The 20,456-nt window shown below is 43.9% G+C and overlaps 1 protein-coding gene across 5 annotated transcripts in view; it reads right to left on the reverse strand.

Moving 5' to 3' along the window:
- Positions 1-1,400: 1,400 nt before the first annotated feature.
- wdr7 (WD repeat domain 7) overlaps positions 1,401-20,456 on the reverse strand; it is a 104,007-nt gene continuing 84,951 nt past the window's right edge. For all 5 annotated transcript variants that reach the window (XM_023961066.1, XM_023961068.1, XM_023961069.1 and 2 more), the window contains 6 exons: positions 11,037-11,154; positions 10,777-10,926; positions 10,556-10,638; positions 9,480-9,579; positions 5,406-5,510; positions 1,401-3,689 (listed from right to left, as the gene is read on the reverse strand). In XM_023961066.1, the coding sequence (XP_023816834.1) occupies positions 3,486-3,689; positions 5,406-5,510; positions 9,480-9,579; positions 10,556-10,638; positions 10,777-10,926; positions 11,037-11,154 (760 nt within the window). In that variant the 3' untranslated portion in view covers positions 1,401-3,485. The remainder of the gene's footprint in view (positions 3,690-5,405; positions 5,511-9,479; positions 9,580-10,555; positions 10,639-10,776; positions 10,927-11,036; positions 11,155-20,456) is intronic.

Genomic DNA, 20,456 nt, shown 5'->3' on the forward strand with positions numbered 1-20,456 from the left:
GCTTTTGGGGGATTTGTACACGGCTAAGCTCAAATGAAGGCAACGTGTGGATATCTCCAACGTGGCAACACATCGGGATTCCGACTGGATTTGTGACGCCAGTGAAAACACTCCATCCTTTCACAGCTGACGTCATAGATGTGAGTCGGCTCTGCAAAGGCAGCGTCGCCTTTTGAGGCGATTCGGATGAGTTATCAGGCTACGACAAATTGTTTGAAGCATGTCTCCATCACCCAAATGTCAGGTTACTGGCAAGGAACAGTCCAAACTTTAAATGATGGGCAAGTAATGCGTTTATCAATTATTTACAAAGGATTTCCGCATAAGCCTCGTGAAGACAAGCATGATGGTCACACTTCAGATTGAAGAATAGATGAGAATAAATAAAATTTACTGTTTAGGACCTTCTGCAAAAAGATTAGCAATTAACAGGTAATGCTAATTTTTTATAAGTACCTAATCAACACCTGTTAGGCTAACTCTGCTAATAAATATATTTATAAGGAGCTGATTAAGTGCTACATTTGTTTGCTTATGAATGGATCATGAATGTCACATAAAGGCTAATAAACACATTACTAATGCTTGTTACTGTTTGCTGACTTGATTTTTGAAGACTCCCATGATAAAGTCCTATCAAAGCTTTGTTTTTGGTTGGTTTGTTTTTTTTTACATAAAAATCTAGCGCTGACTTTGTGCTCCAGCCTGATTCTGTGGATGCTTCCAGCTTCTGAGAGGCGCTCAGAAATCTTCTTTCTTTTTCGGCTTTTCCCATCAGGGGTCGCCACAGAGAAACACTCTCCTTTGTAACTTGGCAATGTTTTACGCCGGATGCCCTTCCTGACGCAACCCACTCAATTTATCCGGGCTTGGGACCGGCAGGGCAGCAGAGAACGGAATAGGGAACAGCCCGGAGTCGAACCCTGGTCTCACGGACGGAAGGTGCCGCAAACCAGCACGAGCTAAACCGGCCCCATCTGAGAGGTGCGGAGGGAAAAGTTGTACTGTGTAGCTCAGAGCCGCAGAGAACCGTCACAAGTTCTAGTTTTAGAACTGCAGAAATCATTTTGTTATTTCAGTTAAAGAGAATCATTGAGGAGACGATTCACTTGGCTCACCAACTGCATGTACTGCAGACGCGGTTTAGATCATTTATGAAAACACTAAAAAGTTGAGTTTGAATTAATCCAATAAAAAAAAGTTTTAAAGGTATAAAAATCTGATATTAGAACTAGAAAGAAATCAATCAGCTTCTCCAACCAATACCCACTCATCCTCCACTCCTCCTTTTCTCTGTATTTCACCAGTCCTTGTAAAAATGTAGTAAAACCTGGTTGGTGTCAATATGACGGTGCAGCACTGACCAGCATGAACCGGGTGTTACAGACGAAAAACTAAGATTTGACACAGGAATGCCTTTATTGGACACCAAGTCAACAGCAACACACTTTAAGAAGAACACACACGTTCACATGATGCACAGCAGCATGAAGGGAGGCTCATCTACATGCAGGACGTCAGTCACTTTAAACACGCCACTTCCTGTAAACGCATCTGAACCCAATGACCAGAATTAGCCATGGGGGGCAGAGATGGGGGGGGGGGGGGGGGGGGGGGGCGATGGCGGCTCATCTCTGCGTGTCAGGAAGGAGAAAAACAAAACAAAAGGAACCAAAGGTTAAGGGAAAACACTTTGGTTCTCTGCCTTCACCACAGATCCTCTTTTTCTGGTTGGCCGAGCTGATCTCCTCACTTGTTACTTACTCTTCAGCTCTTCCTCCCCGCCTTTTCCATTTTTCTCACCCGTCCTCCCCTGAGAGGCTGCCAAAAACATATTTTCTCAAACTGTTAAGAGTGCCGGAGGAAAGGAAAGATTAAGATCTCAGAGCTGTCAGGATGAGCTGGACTTGGCATGTTTGAGTGTTTTTGAAAATATCCCCCCGACCAGACGCCGCCCCCCCCCCCCCCTCCCTCTGAGGGGAGGCAGAACCTGTGAAAAGCTTTGACACGCTCGGGTTTACAGGTGTGTAACGGTGTTAGAAGCTTTCTGACAGCACTAATGAAACTGACAGGAGGTGGAGGGAGGGCAGAAAAGGAGGCTTCCAACCCCTCCAACACACCAAGAGGGACTCTGTCCAACAGACTGGTCTCCCCGTCCATAGAATATTGATAGACGTCTTATATTTGTATATATTCTAACTTCATTTCTCTGGATAAAACTCTGAGAAGGATCAAATTTAATTGTTAATCAGTCTAGGGGGGAATCAAAGCAGCAGTTTTTCATATTTCAACAACATCAAGACGGAAATGTTCCCCCTTAGATTCTGACGTCTGCTGCTGCTTTTCTATCTTGTACTTTATTCTTTTGGCCGTCCTCTATTTCCAAAGTTACATTTTTTATTAAAAAAAGAAAGAAAATTGTCTCTAGAAAAACAGGTTGCATTTGAGTTAAACAAAAAAAAGCATTTTAAACAAGTTCAAGGAGAGTGGGATCCAGGCAGATGCCACAACACACGCCAAGGGAGGGCGGCGGCAGCAGCAGCGGCGGCGACGGCGACGGCGAACATGGACTGTTACTCAGAACTAGTGAGAGACACAGACAATTTATTAAGAGGAGGTACTGGAGCTTAAAGCCAAAACCCCATCAAGCTCAGCAGACAAACGTTTCTGCAGATGTCGACACGAATGATGATGATCTCGACCCAAAAGCCACTTGGAAGAATAAAATGATCCTAATAAGGAGTGTGGCTTTGTGACCTCAGAGGGCCTTCTCTGCATGGAGGCGCTGCACCTTTCCATGCTTTTAGAGCGAACAGCCTGAAGTGAGAATGTGTGTTTAACAGTCACAATACACACACACACAAACACACACACAGGTCGGTGTGAAGCCAGGAAAAGCCTTGAAGGTGCTACAACAGTCAAAGCAGAGTGCTGGCAGGTTGAAGCCTCTTTGAAACGAGGAAAGCGTGTTGCGTGCGGCCTTGCATGGGTCAAAGCCCGCCGCCGCCGCCTCTTATAGCTGCAGCCGCTTCCCTCTTGTGATGGAACATGTGCGTGTTCTGCACCGCTCGTCTCCCAAAAGCAGGCTCAGAGACCAGAGAGCGCGTCGCGGTAGCACGCTTCTGTCCTGACCAGCAGCAACAGCTGCCTCACAAAGCGAAGGAGCACTGGGACTCTGATGAAAAGCAACAAATAAATAGGAATAAGAATGATGTCACTGATTCACATATGCACAAATCCTAATGTAAACACACGGCCTATAAATATGTACAGAGCACGCTTCTCCACAAAGGTTACAGTAGAACATAAAGTTTAAGCGAGCCAAACTGGGACCTGGACTGGATTTGTTCCATTCTAGCTGAGCTGCTGTTCCACAAATCCCCCAGTGAGACTTTCTAGACCACATTTCACTAACTTCCCTCCAGACCCAGAACAGAACTCCCTAAACCGGTCCACAATGACAGCAGCGCCGACTGCAGGAGGGCTTAGACCATGAAGCGATGCTCCTTTCCATCATGAGCCATCAGGATGACGTTGCGGTTGGAGGTCCAGATGAGGCGGGCGAGCTTCAGGTGGTTTTGGGATCCTGGGGAGGCCGGCTGCACCGGAGGAACCTGGTACGTCTTGATGCAACGCAGCTGAGGAGCCGAGTTCAGCATGCCGATTTGGCCCAGCAGGCTGGTGTTCATCTGCGGATCGCCACCAAAACACTCAGTTCACATGAAAATGTCCACAAACCAGAAGGTGGTCGGGTTTAAACACAGAAACAAGCAAACAAAAGAATCTGGTTCTGGAGACGATTCTACTGTAAAACCAGAGCTAACTTTGTAAGAAAAACAGACGAGGAGTCCAAACATAAACCCTCTGCAGGCCCTAAACTCTCCGGTGAGTCTGACAGACGCTGGGAATGAAACCAACAACCCCCCATTAGCATTGTTTTCATTCTGAGCCTAACATGAAGGTTTCAAATTTAGCTTTTACATTGTTTAGGTCTGCACAATAAATCGCACATTTAGCTGGATATCGCTAAAGACAGCGAAAACTGCAATAAATGGTTACCTTGAATGTGCTAAAACTAACTTATGGCAGCTTGAAGTATTTAACGAATCAAATCAATCCCTTTATGCATTCGACCAATCAGATGGACGCCTTTGTGTTGTTGACCAATCAGATGGAACCGTTTTATTTTAGATGTTCGCCTCCTGCATATACTAGGGTCATTTGGATTATAACTTAATGTATGGTTACTCTTATTTAAATTCAACTGTTGCAGTGAAATGAAAATGATGTTTTGCTAATTGTTTGTATATTGACATTGCAATATTGATCACTAGTATCGCAAATTGCGAGTTTTCCTCATATCGTGCAGCCCTTACATAGTTTGTTTATGACACATAATTATGATTCCCACTGGAATGAATCATCCTTGAAACTTGTATTTAGTTAAGTGGACCCTCGTCTCATTTTTTTTTTTCATTTTGCTTTAACTTTCTTTGTTTCTGAAATGTTCTACCGCTTTATTTTGTCTCGACATGTTTGATCTCAAATTTTGTACAGTTTTAGGTTCATGGTTGTAATATTGTGCAATATAATCAAAAAATGTATCGTTAAAAAAAAGCTGGGGTTGTACTTAAAGGATGGATGTCAAACACGGCCAAAAAAAGCAAACTTTAAAATAAAACAAAAATGTAAAAAGACAACAGAGTGCAAAGGGTTAAAGCACCATTCTGCAACTTTTAACAGTTTTTAGTTTATTCAAACATAAACCTCAAAAAAGGAGGATTGTGGAAGTGACTAAAATCATCTGCTACTGACAGTGAGGTCAACACTGAGCGGTCGCAGAAAGGCAAAGAATGAAGGTAGACAAAGCTTGTGTGTGCGTGTGTGTGCGTGTGTGTGTGTGGGAGTGTGTGTGTGTGTGTGTGTGTGTGTGTGTGTGTGTGTAGGAAAAAAGTAGCAGGGAAACTCAATCGTTGTCTGAGACGAGACCCTCACACACCGACAAAGCGTCTGCCAGCTAATTACCACAGCAGCCATCCTGCCGGCACGCTTGCAGTGGTTTATACTTACAGTAATGCCATTAGAGGGGGTGGGGGGGGGGGGGGGGGGGGGGGTGTGAGTGTAGCCAGTCATGTCAGAGGTCAGACAGACCTTTTATTCAAAAGAAGAGTTCTGGGAAGAGATAAGAAGTGATTTTATCCTCTCTGTGCTCCTCTGACTGTTGTTTAGTTTTTGGGAACTTTTAAGGTGGATTTGATAATTGAAACCTGAAACGATCCTTTAAAGAAAGAAAAAAGGCCTGCAGAGTGGGGGTTGAAATACTAATGAGAGCCTCTCTACATGCCTGCACACGTCACAGTGAAATATTTCCATCACAGCTTGGATTTTCTCTGACTGTGCCTCACCTGCCAGAAAGAGATGTGGCTGTCGGCGTTGGAGTAGGTCGCCAGGTAACGGCCATCTGGGGCGAACGACACGGCTGTAATCGGACCTTTGTGACCGTGAATATTCTGCAAAGATCAAGATGTCATATCATTGAATCAGCCGACTCAGCAAATGAACGACTTCGCCACAACACGGCTCTGAAAAAAACAACTATGTGACGGTAAAAATGAAGAAACCCGAGTTATTCTGTAAATACATTCTAGTTCAACAGAAAAAAAAAAAAAAAACATTCTAGTTCAACAGAGGAGGGCAGCGAGGTGTGTTTGTCCGTGTGAACGGCGTTCCAGAGGCTTCCAAGCATCCAGTGGAGGAAAACTAACACAATTCTAGGTTTTAGATCGACATTAAAAAACCCAAACGGCTCCTCGTTGGTCAGAAGGCTGAAAGGAAAATAGTTTGATGGTGAATCTGGAGGCCGGAAGCCGCAGTTACAGCTGGAGGTTCAGGCCAACGCTTTGATGAACTTCATCCAGTTAGTGAACAAAGGAAAAACAAGTCTTGCTTGTAGCAGAATTTCATTGAGCGGCTGCAGATCAAGTCTTTGCTTCAACCGTGGCTGTAAAGGTTTGGATGACATAATTCCATCAGACGAGCGGCAGCTTCTGCTCCAGCAGATGCTGCCGGCCGAACTCCGGGGACAAAATAAATCGTGGCGGCAATCGCGGTAACGCAATAAAGCGTCCCGGCAGATGCGGGGCGTGTAATACAATAAACGCCCTCCCAGAAATCCCCACCCAGCTTCTGCCCCGCGACTGGGATTACAAAGTCTCTCCCCTCCAGATGAGATTAAGATGCGTCGCCTGCAGTGCTCAGACCTGGAAATAATAACCCGTCTGCTGTAGTTAAAGCTGAGAGAAATGGTAACAACTGGGTGAGATGAAAACCTCATGTTTTTAATGCCTTCCCTCCCACCTTTCATATTGGGGCGTCTCTAATTAGGTTTCAGCAACATGAGGCTGAGAAGTACTGAAGATGCAGTGACTGTCATCAACATGGCCCAGGACCTTCAGCACTGGCCAAAATCTACGCTCCGCCTCAGGTCTCACTGCATCCTGCTGGTATTATTGGGCTGGGACGCCGAGGGTTTGAATCTGCGTTCAGGTCGAACCGAAGCCTCAGAAACTGGATTCCGACGTTTCCTTAGTGAAAAGGGTGACGGCCGGATCGGTGAGTTAAACCTCTAAAGCGGCTCCTGCAGTCAGGTCCACTTTATTAGTAAAAAAGCAAAGTGTGACCAAAGTGTTGGACAGTCGCGACCGACCCACTCCCCAAATACTTAATGGGTAGGTGGATGTGGAGGACACACTGTGCAACAAGCTCTGGCACCTCAAGAAAAGCTCCAGTTTCCTGAAAAACTAGAAGACGTGGAGACAAGAACAAAGTGGCAAAAAAAAAAAAATACGACAAAAAACATTTACAGCAGTAGAAGGAGTGATAGAGGCGATACGTTTGACTCCCCAAAGGAGAACCTAAACATTACAACACCTGAGATTTCAGGTGTATCAGGAATGAACCACACTAAAACCACAGAAGAATAAACACGCAGAGAACACGTAAACCAACGTAGAACGTGAACCGTGTGATCATTGTGCTGTTTATTAGTTCATTCGTGATTCGTGTGTCACTTACGTGATCTGAACGTGATCTGTGCTCCGTATACGTGATATAAAAGATCTACATTGGTGCTTCATGCATGAAAAGTCTGTTTGACAAACATGGAACGGTCGTGGAAAGACACAAATTTGTGTATGCATCTCACAAAAATCAGGCATAATTGTGTAAGATTTATGTAATAATTGTGTATATAAACTATGTAAAATACGCATAAACGCTGTCTTCTCAACAGACCAAAAAGTTTGAAAGGCTCAAAACTGAATTCACGTAAAATTCTGTCAGCCAAAACCCTCGATGGAAGAATGACGAACGCAGGAAACACGTATGAATGACGTAGATTTGAATTACATGTTTCATGAAAGAAAATGTGGGCAGTGGCTGTGTGACACGGCCTTTAGAAGATTTCCCAGAAAAAAACTAAAATCGCTTTGAAGACTTAAAGGATTTTGATGGACTGAATGCATGTCTTACATACATGTACTTACCGGTACATGTATGTAAAGCTCAATATGTGTTAGTGCTTCCTCAGAGCTAATGTCAAACAGAATAGTGGAGGAAAAGGAGAAATGATAAAGAATGACAACAAAAAGGCTTCAAGTTCCTTCTACTAAGTTGCCTTGAAGAGAAAATTGTTTTTTTTTGTTTTCTTTTGCATCAGCAAACCAACAACAGAAAGACCATGAAGAGTCAAAATCTGTTCTGAGATCCGCACTAAAGAAAAATGCTGTTTTGGGTGTTTTTAACTTGTTCTTGTAACAGCTTTCACCTGATGGAGGACATGTAAAAAGAAAATTAAGCTTAAAGTTGTATTTTTAAGTATTTAAGTATTCAAATTGATGTGAATGAGGAGCAGAAATAAAATACAGGGGATAAAATCATATTTGTGACGTAGAAAATAGGCTGGGCTAAAGGCTCCCTGCCCTCAGCTGTCTATATGACAGACTTCTGAACCTGTCAACATTTGTTTTGGGATTTCCTTTCAGTTTGGATTCACCTGGACAAACAACCTTTGGGTGAGCGGATTCATTTCTCATGTCTGGTTCTCATTTCGTTATTATGGATGCAAACGTATCCATAGCTGGAGTGAAGGGAAGTTGCTCAGTATGGACGTTAGCAGGAACTTAAAAAAAAAAAAAGGGGTTTTGGTGACTGAGAATTGATGTATCTTTAGTTTTTTCTGGATCGGTCTGGTTTTCTTTTGTTGCATAAAAGAAACCGAACATCAAAGAGTCGAATCTGTGATGTAAATATATAAACTGAAAGATTCCAGGTACCCTTAAAAGACTGTAATGAGCACTAAAATAAGGAGCTGATTGTTACACGGGTTCTCCTAAAGGGCAGGAGTGAGGCTCTTACTGTGGAGGGTTAGAGTTTCTATCGTTTGTTCCAGTTTGACAGATTCAGAAACTCCTGTTCCAACAATGTTAGCCTCTTTTAAGGCAGTCCAGAGGAGCGAAGGCTTTGAGAGCAGCTGCTTTGCTGAATAAAACAATGTGCAGTGAACCCGAGGCTTTTCGGTCCAATCATCTTTCACTTTGCTCTCGTTTCTCCTCACTGTGGAAACAGGCGTTGATCACCACTTAATAGCAGTCAATATCTGCTTCAGATACATTTGGCATCCTGCTAAAGACATTAGCCAACATGGAGGATCAATAGGAAGGGACAGAATTAATAAAACCTAAAGATTTTGAACCCCATTAATCAAGAGGAAAGCTTTCCATTAGAACGGCAATAAAACACTTGTAACACACAGTTTCTGCAGGTCCATTATCTATTAAATGTTAATTACTGCAAATAACACAACGGCTGTCCGCTCTTCCCCGAGTACACTAAAAACAAACACACACATGCACACAACCAAAGGAGATGTTGGGTGACTGGGGCCGTGCCGCTATCAGATATAAATGACCCCCTTCACCAAACTAGACTGCTCGCGTTACGCAAAATCAATACACAGCAAATTACCAACGCACACACTGGACCAGGACCCACACAATTACACACACACACTCACACAGCTGCACTACATCACAGGGAATTGTGGGGTAAGACAAAAACATGATTAACAACGTCACCATTTTGTCGTTTATCAGTTACAGAGAGAGAAAGAGAAACTCGTCTTCCTCCATCCTTTCACTTCTCTATTTTTTAATGCAGAGATGCTTTTTTTTATTTGTAATGTTACTCCCAAAAATTGCTTTTTTGCCACATGAGTGAAGTAGATGAAGGGATTTGGGCCAAACGGATGGATGGAGTACAGTTGGACTCGTTTAATAGGTTCAGGTAAACGTGAGTGATGGGAGCTTTTCCAGGAGGCTCCGTGAACAGCTGAGCTGATGAAGAGGATGACGGATGGAGGAACCTGCTGTTTGCTAGTGTTGCTGTTGAACGGCAGAGATCTCTGCCCACGCTGAACCAACCTGACATTTTCCAGTACGGACATCGTAGAGGGCCACCGAACCCTGGCGAGCTCCCACGGCGATGCGGTGGCTGCGGTCACAGTAACCCACCATGTAGAACCTGGACGATGGAGCACAGGAGCATCAGAACACGAGCAGACAGAGGCTGAATGTCCTGATGGGAGAGAGCGGTGTCAAATGTGTCCTGATCGATTTCAGCATCTCTTAAGCTGCGTTTCCAAAATGGGCAAAACTTTATCGAATACCTAGAAAAAATGTTGAAAAAACACATCTTGCAATTACACCAGTGTATACTCATTTGGCGCTTTTCTATGTTCCTCGAAGGCCCAGAGGCTTCACAGTCACATTCACACACTGATCGCAGCTCCACTGCTGAACGCTGGCGCCAACCTTCAACCGGAGGAAAGGTGGGGTTCGAGTATGGGCGGGAATCAAACCTGCAATCTTCCAACCGGAGGTCGACCACCCTGCCGCTGCACAAATAGGTTTTGGACCCTATTTAAAAATGTAGTTGTAGAGTTAGATAAGCTAATTTTCTCTATCAGTTCTGGTACATCGGCTGTCCGTCCTGGGGGAGGATCCCTCCTTCATGTGGACACCCCTGAGGTTTCCTTTTTATTTTTTGAGTGTTTCCTTACCGAGAAGGAGGGTCTAAGGGCAGGGATGCCCAGTTCAGTTTAGTTTAGCCATTACCTTCTGAATGGTATGACTACGTTCTTAACGATTCCTGTTTATTACATAATAACCGGCATGAAGCCCAGTGAGATGACTATTGTTGCAAATATTGGGTTATAGAAATAGAATTGAATTGCACCACAGATAAACACAAACCAAGCCAGCTGATTTTAAAGGCGAGCTGTGGATCCAACAATTCCACATGACAGCTGTGTGACGCTGTGGGACCTCTGGTGGCGGCCAAGGCAGCCGGTACCTACCGAAAAGTGCCTCGCCAGACAGAGCTGATGTTTTTTTCTCTAGCATCAGAAGCGAGTTGACCTTTTGACACGGGCACAGCTTCAGACACTCCTTCGTTCCACACTCCGCTGAAGAGCACTCACGCCGGTAAGCACACTTACTTGCAAATAGCAGGGAAACACTCCTGCAGTCCTTTCTTCTTCACCAGAGAACCCTCAATGCAGTACATGATGATGTCCATCACCTGAGGAAGAGGAGGATGTTGACCTTTGACTTTAAGGTCAATCTTTCTCTTAGGAAGATTTGGATAAAAAGTATCATATTTCTCTTTGACTAAGTCTGCTTAGATGTTCTTTACAGAATGAATAAAGCATCTCATTACTTCAACCAGCAGATCCACCACATCTCCAGGCATCTTCTCGATCAGGATGTCAATCACTCGCAGTATCTCTGCCTTCGCTCTGGCCAGAGTGGTGGTGTGGACATTTTGCTGTGACTGAGAGTTGGCCTGAGCTGCGTTGTGTCGATGAACCTGTAAACCAAACGGTCTGTCAGGAGCGCCAGACAAAACCGAACCGGGACAAGACGCCAGCGTGAAGACTGAAGAGTCCCGGAGCTGCCGTGTGCAAAAATCTACTTCACCTCTCTTGCAATGGTGGTGATGAAGGCGGGGGGGCGGGCCGTGGCTATGAGGGAGAGGGCGTGGCGGGCGGAGCGAGCCGAATCTGCAGGAGGGTTGAGGGGCAAACCCATAGAGACGCTGTGGGAGGAGAGAGAAATGGGTTACTGTGAACTTCACCTTCGTTTGAGCTGAAAGACAAACATGCTCAGAAACGGAGGACACACAATGAACGATCTCTGGCTGAGTTCAAAGGAAAACCGATTTCACTGCTCAGAAGACACTTGGCTTGACCGACAGCAGGCTGCAGGGAAGACTCTTGACATCTTTAGGAGGTGAACTTAGGTCTGCTTATTCAAAGCCTTTTTTTTTTGGCTGCATCCCAAAAACATAAAGACAGAAAAAGTTCTACAGCTTTGATGTGTGTTGCATTTGGTCAGCTGTCAACCCAAAAAAGCCACATGACCAAAGATCTCTTCAATCATTGGCCAGAGGCAATGTGGCAGGAAAAAGCAGCGAATGGCAGACATTAAGGAAGTCCTGCACTTTTTGCGCTTGTCTGCATAGTTCACTGTTTCAAACTTAATATTTCTCTGACCAACACTTTTTACTTTGGTCCGGTGGAGGCGTGCTGCAGGGCGGTTACTGTGGAGACGACGGCTGAGGAGCTACGCTGATAAATGTTTGACATATAGATTGTTGGAAAAACAGTGCGAGAATCAATATTTATCACGTTCAAGGTGGTTTTAATAAGCCAGCATACATCCGACAACTTATTTTAATGAGTTCCTGTGTCTCATTGTTGCTCCACTACTCTGTTTACATCCCATAATGCCCGGCTACAGTTTTTCCGCTTTGAGCACGGATGTAGTCAGACTGAGGAAACTCAGAGCGAACCAAAGCTCAGTCCAATTGGAAACAAGCCGAGACCACCTCGAAAGACGCTGCTCTCCATCACAGCCCTCCCAGCTTCTTCCAGTCTCTCTCCTCCAGGATGGAGGGCGTAACCATGGAGTTAAATCCAGTTACTTTCAGTTGCTGCTGACAGATGAATTTAAGCTAGAGTAATGAAAGTAATGAAATGGAAGCCCGCTTTGTGTCACATCAATGCTGCAGACAGAGAAGAGAGTCCACCCCATTGAATGAATCTGCAAACTGGACTGAGCCAGTGTGACATCACCCATTGAAAACGGTTTATGTCTGGCTCCAACCAAATGACGCCAATTCAGTCGCCATTTTTTCACAATACGGATGTCGGGAGGCAGTGATTGGTCTGACTTAGTCTGAGTCATCGTTTCTATGGAAACCACCAATCAGGAGTGAGCTAGATTGACAGTCCACACCCCTACCCCCCAAAAGCAGGCTTGGGAGAATCTGTCAATCAAACGTTTGACACGAGGAACTTTAATGGAGACATCTGATTGGCCAGTTTATGACTTGAATAACTTGCACTACAACAAAAATGTGGAAAAAAAATAGGATTATCAAGAACTTGTTAATAAAAGTTATCAGATCTAGAATGAATGAGTAACAGCCGTTTATTCCTCTATGGAAATCTATGGGATTTTTTCTATGTCAATGGAGTGCCAGGAGGGCGGGGTCACTCAGTCCAGTTCTCATATGGTCCAAACATTAAAATTATAGGACTCTAAAATGTAGGAAAATCAATAAATAATCTGAGATTGGTAATCAGATTTTCAGCGTAGACTAGCAGGACGAGGCTCGGACTTTCAACCTTTTTTAGCTCTTCTTCTGGTCTAGAGTCTTTTTCTTATTGGTTGCTTACTCTTACTGTGTTTACATAGCTTTATTTCTCAAACTCTAAATATTTAGATTAATATATTTCATTGAGGGGTTTTAGAGTTTTATATTTCATCTCCACTGAACTGTTTACTTTGGATGAAATGCAAAGGGAAACTGATTATGATGATGAGAATCAGAACAAGTCTCATTAGCTGACCAGCGTTAATTCCTTGGTCACAACTGCGTGGGGTGTCTGCAGCAGTGATACGTGCGCGCTCCTTATGTGCAGCCCGACTGTTAGAAATGAGGAAATCAGACACCTTACGTTTGACCGCCTATGACGAAATCAGTCCTACGTCATAAGTGCGTGTATCCTTACAAATATTTCACAATACACTGACCACACGCTCAATAATGGTACGTTCCATTTTTCATGACGTCCTTTAGTGGTGGCCGCACGAGCAGCAAAGGAACTGCGAGACACACCTGCGCTCCACTAAAGATGCAGCCAATCCTCTCTATGATCCTCCACGGACCTGAACAACCCAAAAACCTGCAGCACCCGTGCAGGTCAACCCGCCGTACAGGTGCATGTGACTAAGGCGTTAAGGTTAGGTCTAAAAAAACTTTTTTTAAAACATTATTTTATTGTTCCAGACATTTGTTGCCATATACCTGTCTTTCTACTTCTTCTGGAAGACTTTGCTTCATGTTTTGTTCAAATAAACTACTAAATGAGCTAGATTAAACTCTGGTAAACTGAAAAAGAGTCAGAGAGGCGTTAGACTCAGATATTGAGTCTTACGAATATATGCAGTGAAGAGATTAGGGAGCAGTTTATCATGTCAAGGCCGAGTGAACGGGATCCATTCACCAGGCGACAGCATAATAGACTCCCACAATGCAACAGGAACTGGAAACACACACACCCTAACAGCTGGCCACACACTCCTCAGTGTGTGTGTGTGTGTGTGTGTGTGTGAGGAAGAGGAGGAAGGAGGAGGCGGCCGAGCAAGGCCACCCTGTTAACAAATTACTGTGGGGGGAGAGAGAGAGTGGGGTGATGGGCGGACGGCAGCCAGGCAGCACGATTCATCGCCTCCTATTACACATCACGGCTACAGATCCTGTAATTAATACTGGTAATAGACCGGCAATACATCAGCAATACTGAAATGTTTAATTTCATTTGGAAAGGTGGCTGTAATTGGAAACAGTCACCGCCTTGATAAAATGCAGCAGAAAGGCGTGGAGTTAATTGTACAGAAAGCTACTGAAGTCAATGACCAACATTTAGAACATTTAATGAAATCATCTGTACTATCATTAGAATCCAGAACAACACACACATCCGTCTCATTAGGGATTTGAGCTGAAATGTCTGTTTAAAGGTCAGAGACTCTGCAATCATAGAATCGCTTGCTGCGTGTGCAGAAATCCCCCCCAAATGACTAAAAACCATAACCAGTGAAAGAAAGGAGTCAAAAGAAGTGTAAAGTTGGAATTGTGATGAATCGTCTAGGCTTTTGTTGGAGCAGCCAGCTCAGGGTCCAGCATGTGTGAAGCTGGGAACACGGCTGCATTCACAGCCAATAGCGCGCTGACATTATCCAGTCAATACAGTCACACACAGGCGGACACAGCGAGGGCAGCGCAGTATCGATTTGTGAATGTGTGGGAGGAGTGAATAACCCCCGTCACATGATGCGAGCTGCCGCTGTACGATGCTAAGACTGCACGGGTACGGTTGGCTGACTGTTGGGGGGACTGACTGACTTTCTGATTGGTTCTCTCGGTGGGGTGTAGATGGGGTTGGCTTGCTGGAAAGCTTACCGACTGATTTATTGACTGGAGTGGCTTACTGACTGCTGTGCAGCCCTTCTTTCACAGGCAGCAGATGCATGAGAAGCTCAGTCCTCTTTTGGAAGAGACTTCATTCAGGTTGTTGAAAACCTGTCCATTAGACTTTCAGAGCTCATCCTGCTCTCACACCGGTAACCACATTACCCCCTCTGCATGTGCAGAACATATCCATTCATGAACATCTCAGGTGGGACTGGATTAGCTCTGCTGTCAGGAGTCTGGATTCCAACCACCTGGTGTGCTGTGGTGCTGATGCAGCTGCTTTCCTGGAAATCTCTTTGCACAACAATTGCATTAGTTAATGACCAGAACCAAATCAAGTTTTGGTCAAGTCCAAAGAGATGAGCAAACACCTGCATTTCATTGTGACACTAGTGAGGTCATTTGTCTCTAGCGGAATCTACATGGACAAAAGTAATCGGAATGAACGCCTGATCAGAATAAAAATGCGTCATGTAAACACGCCGCTCGGAATACTCTGCCCCGATCAGACTCATACGGATCAAAATTTCTTTCCGACGGACATAGGTGGGTTATGCCGATTGTTGATCCGATCATGGTGAATAGAAACGGTTCACTCTGATCGTGGGTCACTACAGCTCTGGCTGACGTCATGCACAGACAGACAGACAGTGTGGTGCTCCAGACGAGGCTTTGGAGCGCGAACAGGTCCAGCCGGCTGCTCTGTGCGAGCAAATTGTGTCTCTGAGCAGAGCAGCCGGACTCATAGCTTTGTGTTGGAGGGCAGGGGAGGGTGCTCCGGAGGGGGCTTCGGACCGCGGTCCGTCTGCGTGAGCGACCTGCCGGCCTCAGGAGAACCAGGTCTCCCGGGAGAACAGTGTCTCCAAGAATAGGAGACGGCGGCTTTGTGACGGTGTGTGAGCTAATGGAAGCAGCTTTTGAATAAAGAAATCCCGCCCAGTCCTGAGAAACCATATAAACAATCATGTGAAGTCATGTTTCCAATCGTGTCCAGACAAAATAAAGGCTGATGCTATTCCCACATATTTACGTTCAGTTAATATACACATTGCGGCATTGACGTATGGCCATAGTGGATTCTGGACTGTCTGAGGTTGTGGACAGGAGTCTTTTCTATAGATAACCAGTTCAAACAGGGGTCTTTAATACAGGTAACCAGTGGAGGACAGAGGATCCTCACCAAAAAAGTTACAGGTCTGTGAGAGACAGAAATACTGTTTGTTTGTAGGGGACCAAATATTTCCACCACCATTTACAAACCAATACTTAAAAAATCCGTCATTATGATTTTTCTGCATTTTTTCCCCTCGTTTTGTCTCTCATAGTTGAGGTTTACCCATGAGGGGTAAACCTTACATGCGTCTCTCATCTTTTTAAGTGGGAGAACTTGTACATTTGGAGGATGACTAAATACATTTTTGCCCCACTGTAACTGTGTAACTGTAAAACTTCTACAGTGGGTCACAGACCTGCTGATTAACCATTGATAAGTGGTGCTAAAATGTGTTAATGGTTGCCACCTGAACAAACGGACAGTTCCTGAAAACTTTTGGATTAATTCACCATCTTTCACAGGCTTTTATTCCACCTGTTCGTGACTCACCATCAACCCTACACACAGGTGTCTAGGAGGTTTCTAGGCCTTATTTTCAGATGTTCAGGCCTCTGCACTCTCACGGATCAAGTGCATAAATTATCAAGAGGACTTACAGTTAATCTGAAAAAAGGTTCCTGAGAACTGCCTGTTTTAAGACAGAACTATTGACAAATGGTGACTCAAAGGTATAAAGGTGGCTAACCAATTATTGGTCATATTTTTAGACCGTTTCAAAAATAACAATGTGACTGGCTAATTCAGCAGTTTACTAGGATTTTTCACTCTTCCGTTTTAAAACCATTTTCCTCCAATGGTCTAAACAACTGTTTGATGAACTCAAATCCTTCCGTCTGTTCAGAAACCTCAAAGAGCGAGAATCAATATGGCTCAGACACAACTTTTTCCCCACGTATTGTCTGGTGACGTGAACGGCTGCTTCTCCTACCAATGGTGAACTGAGAACATCTCTGCAGGACAACGTCTGCAGTACATTCATCTTCTGCAACAGAATAAATGCAAGTGTTCCACCCACGCAGAGGGAAAAAACATGTGCAGTTATCTCTGCGGGCAGAACACGCCAAATATGGTCTAAAGCTCAAATTTGTAATTTGACAACATTTATCTCTGCGGGGAAGTCAAATCATTTCACCAGAATAGCAGAAATAAACAAATACATCTGTTCTGGTATTTTTAGCTTTAGCCAATATTGTTATTTTTTTTTTTTAGACAAATAATGCAGATTAAAAACGGTAAAAGGATATTATATTGCTTTAAGTAAAGATAAATGTCTCTGTTCTAAATGTTCTAAATGATTTTAACTCAGCAGGATGGACTTCACCTTAATTAACTAAATGAAACATTCCTCTATAGGCTAAATATCCCGTGTCTAGTTTTATGACGGCGCTGCACAGCCGCAGACAGGTCAGTCAGGAGATGGCTTCATGTCAGTCAGGAGATAAATGATCTGCGTTGGTTGGTTTACGTGTTCTTTGCCTGGTTTATTTGTACTTCTTCCTCCGTGGTTTTAACGTGGTTCATTGGCGATTCATCTGTGAAAAGTTCTTGTAAAGACCACAACTTTTCTCACTTTTTCAACGTATGACCAGTTTCATCATGCAATATGCATAGATTGTCCATAGCGGCTGTGAGACACGCCTTTAGATGTGCACCCTCTGTGTGTGTGTTTGTGCACACTTCTTTTGAAACAATAATGGATTTAACTTTGCATCCACACTTTCAACAGAGTAAACTCAATGAGCGAAGGAAAACTGAGGCACTTTATTAGAGTGACAGTGTGCGTACTGGTTAATCCATTCTGGTTGTGTGTTGTAATGCATTGATCTGATTACAGGGTATCTCATTTATCAGCCCTCATGCTCTCCAAACAGCCCCTGGAAGCAGCAGCACTCATCTGCAGATGTCTAATTATCAGTTATTCATGAACCTGGGCTGTGGGTTCTGTCAGTGTGAAGCTCACATCAACCTGACAATCCATGGAGGGTCACAGATCCAGCATTCCTCAGCGTTTGCTCTTGTCCTGAAAGGACTGCTTTAGGAGCTGAAAGCAACTGCAACTGGAGAAGACTCCTTAAAATCTGACTAGCCGGACACTCTTTTACCTGAAATCCTAAATGGATTTATTTAAGGTGAGTTAGGAGCGAAATACTTCCATTTTGTTGAAGCCACGGGGGATTTCCAGCCAGCAAGGCTCTGTGATTTTACACTTTAGACTGAACAACTAAACAATGGTTATTTTTAGCAGCTGTCAATACATTGCTCAAAGGAAATCATTGGGGAGTTGTCTGCAGGTTTGTGTGAGGAAATAAATCCCAAATAAAGCAAAAATCCGTTTAAACCCACTTGACTCTTTACAGGCTAACACTTACTGCCAAGATGTTGGAGTATATTTATATTTATATATTTAAATAACATCAACAACTACCTGAAAGCTACCTTTTGGCTAAATCATTCAAATTGGGCAAATTGATAAGTAGATTTGATATTTTCAAAGTAATATTTAATTTGAATTAGATTGATCAGATTGTTTTATACCAAGCGTGATATTCTTGCCATTAAAATTCTAAAAATTCCAATGAAAACTGTAAAAATTGGACCGCTTGTCTTTGACAAGGTTTTTCTTCAGTGTTTTTGCTGAGCTTCAATTTTTTAACGTTCCTTTTTAAATCAGAGGAGCTTTTCTACCACCGGCTCTTTGTTTTGAGTGTAAAAACTGCATTACAGGCAACAAAGTGTACAGCGTTGCCAACTTTATCAAAGTATACAGTAAAGATAAATATGAAGTCTAACTAAATATGATGTGGTTTTGTTATGTTTGTTTATCCTTATATCTATCTTCTTATTACTTATTTTTAAATTATTGATCTTTGTTTTTGTCTTTACCCCTTTACACCTTATACCTTGCTTGGTTTGCACGAGAGCACAAGACAACGAAGCCAAATCCATGTACATGTACTGTACTGTACTGTAAAAAGCTGATTCTGATTCTGAAAAAAACAATTCATCAATTCTATGCTTATCCTGAACTGGAAAAATCTACAACCTCTGTGCTTTTCATCGTGGGAACTTTTGGTTTAGTCCAGTTTCTGACAATGTGAATATACCGTTCTTTCCATTCTAATAAAAGTGTGTTCAAATAAATTGTTCTTCTACACAAACACACACACACAAACACACACAAAGCAGCAACTGGCGCAGCAGCAGCAGACATATCTATACTCATTTAGTCCGACTGACCCAGCTTGAGTTTCAGCCTTAATCAGATCACGTCATATTGGCCAGTTACATTTCAGCAGGAAGGATGACACACACACACACACACACACACACGCATGTTGGGTTTTGTAGCACACATGTAAATTCTGCTGAAGCATCAACCCTTCACAACTAAAGTCACTCCAGTGGATTAGAAACTGGAGTCAGTTACTTGGTTTTCACTAAAGCTTCGGCTCCAAAGCAGGAAACGTTTGAGGAACCGAGAAGGAACTGACAAGGTCAGCGGGGTCAGAGAAGGTCAGCGGGGTCAGAGAAGGTCAGAGGGGTCAGAGAAGGGGTACCAAACCATGTGGTCCCTCTAAAATTCTCTTTCCTGGTCTTGCTGAACACGACCCTGAACTGAGAAAAGGATGTTCAAAGTTTGATCTGAACCCAAGGATGGTTTGTTGTGACTGGAATTATGTTGGCAGGTTTGATTTGTTTTTGGGCTTTAACCTTAATTAAGCAAAGATTTGTTGAAACCAAACTGTATATTCCACATTCATCTTTAGATGGCCAGTTTCAGGCATCACTGCCATAGTGACATCTTTGAAAAATCTTTATGAAGGCTGCACCGCACAGATGGGAGTCTCACATCAGACCAAGACAGACATCACTGCATCATCATAATGCCCTGAAAGCCAATTACAGCCCGGCTTCCATAACTCACGGTGTCAGCTCCATGATGCTGCAGCGTAAGCGTGTGTTCATACATGTGCTTCTCCAAGCCCGCCTGTGCTCTGCAACCTGAGACGGAGGACTAAGCATTTTAGCAAACAAACACAGTAATCAAATGCAGGATCTTAAAAGACCAGAACGGATCAGTCAACGTTTTTTAGTAAAGTTGGACTCAAGTTCTTACAAGAAGGTCTCCAAGTCCTTCACTGAGACTTCTGGCTTAAAGAACAAGTCAAAGGCCGACTCCGAATTCTTAGCCCTGCCACCATCTTTTACTGTCGGCATGATATTTTTGATCAAACGCCGTTCCATTTTTAAGCCAGATGTAACGGCCGCACACCTTTTTTGACTCGTCAGTCCACGAAATGTTTGTCTCAACAACCATCAAGATGGCTTTTGGCTAAAGTGAGACGAGCCGTCGTGTTCTTTGTTGACAGCAGGGGGGGGGATTCTCGCCTGGGAACTTTCCCATGAATGCCATTTTTGGCGAGTGTCTGTCTTATGGTGATGAACGCGGACCTTGAGTGAGGCCTGCAGTTCTTTTGATGCTTTCCACGGTTCCTTTGTGACCTGGATGAGTCGTCGTCTCACTCTTAGTGCCATTTTAGTTGGTCGACCACTCCTGGGACGGTTTGCCACGGTTCCCAGTTTGCTTCGTTTGTGGATCATAGATCTGACACGGGTTTGCTGGAGCTCCAGCTTTGAAACCTTTTCCAGACTGATGGATTTCAATCCCTTTGCTTCTCATTTCTTCTGGAATTTCTTTGGATGGTGGCGCGATGCGTTGGTTCTCAAGATCTTGCAGCCA

The sequence above is a fragment of the Oryzias latipes genome, chromosome 12, assembly GCF_002234675.1.
Source record: "Oryzias latipes chromosome 12, ASM223467v1".
NCBI classification, from domain to species: Eukaryota; Metazoa; Chordata; class Actinopteri; order Beloniformes; family Adrianichthyidae; genus Oryzias; species Oryzias latipes.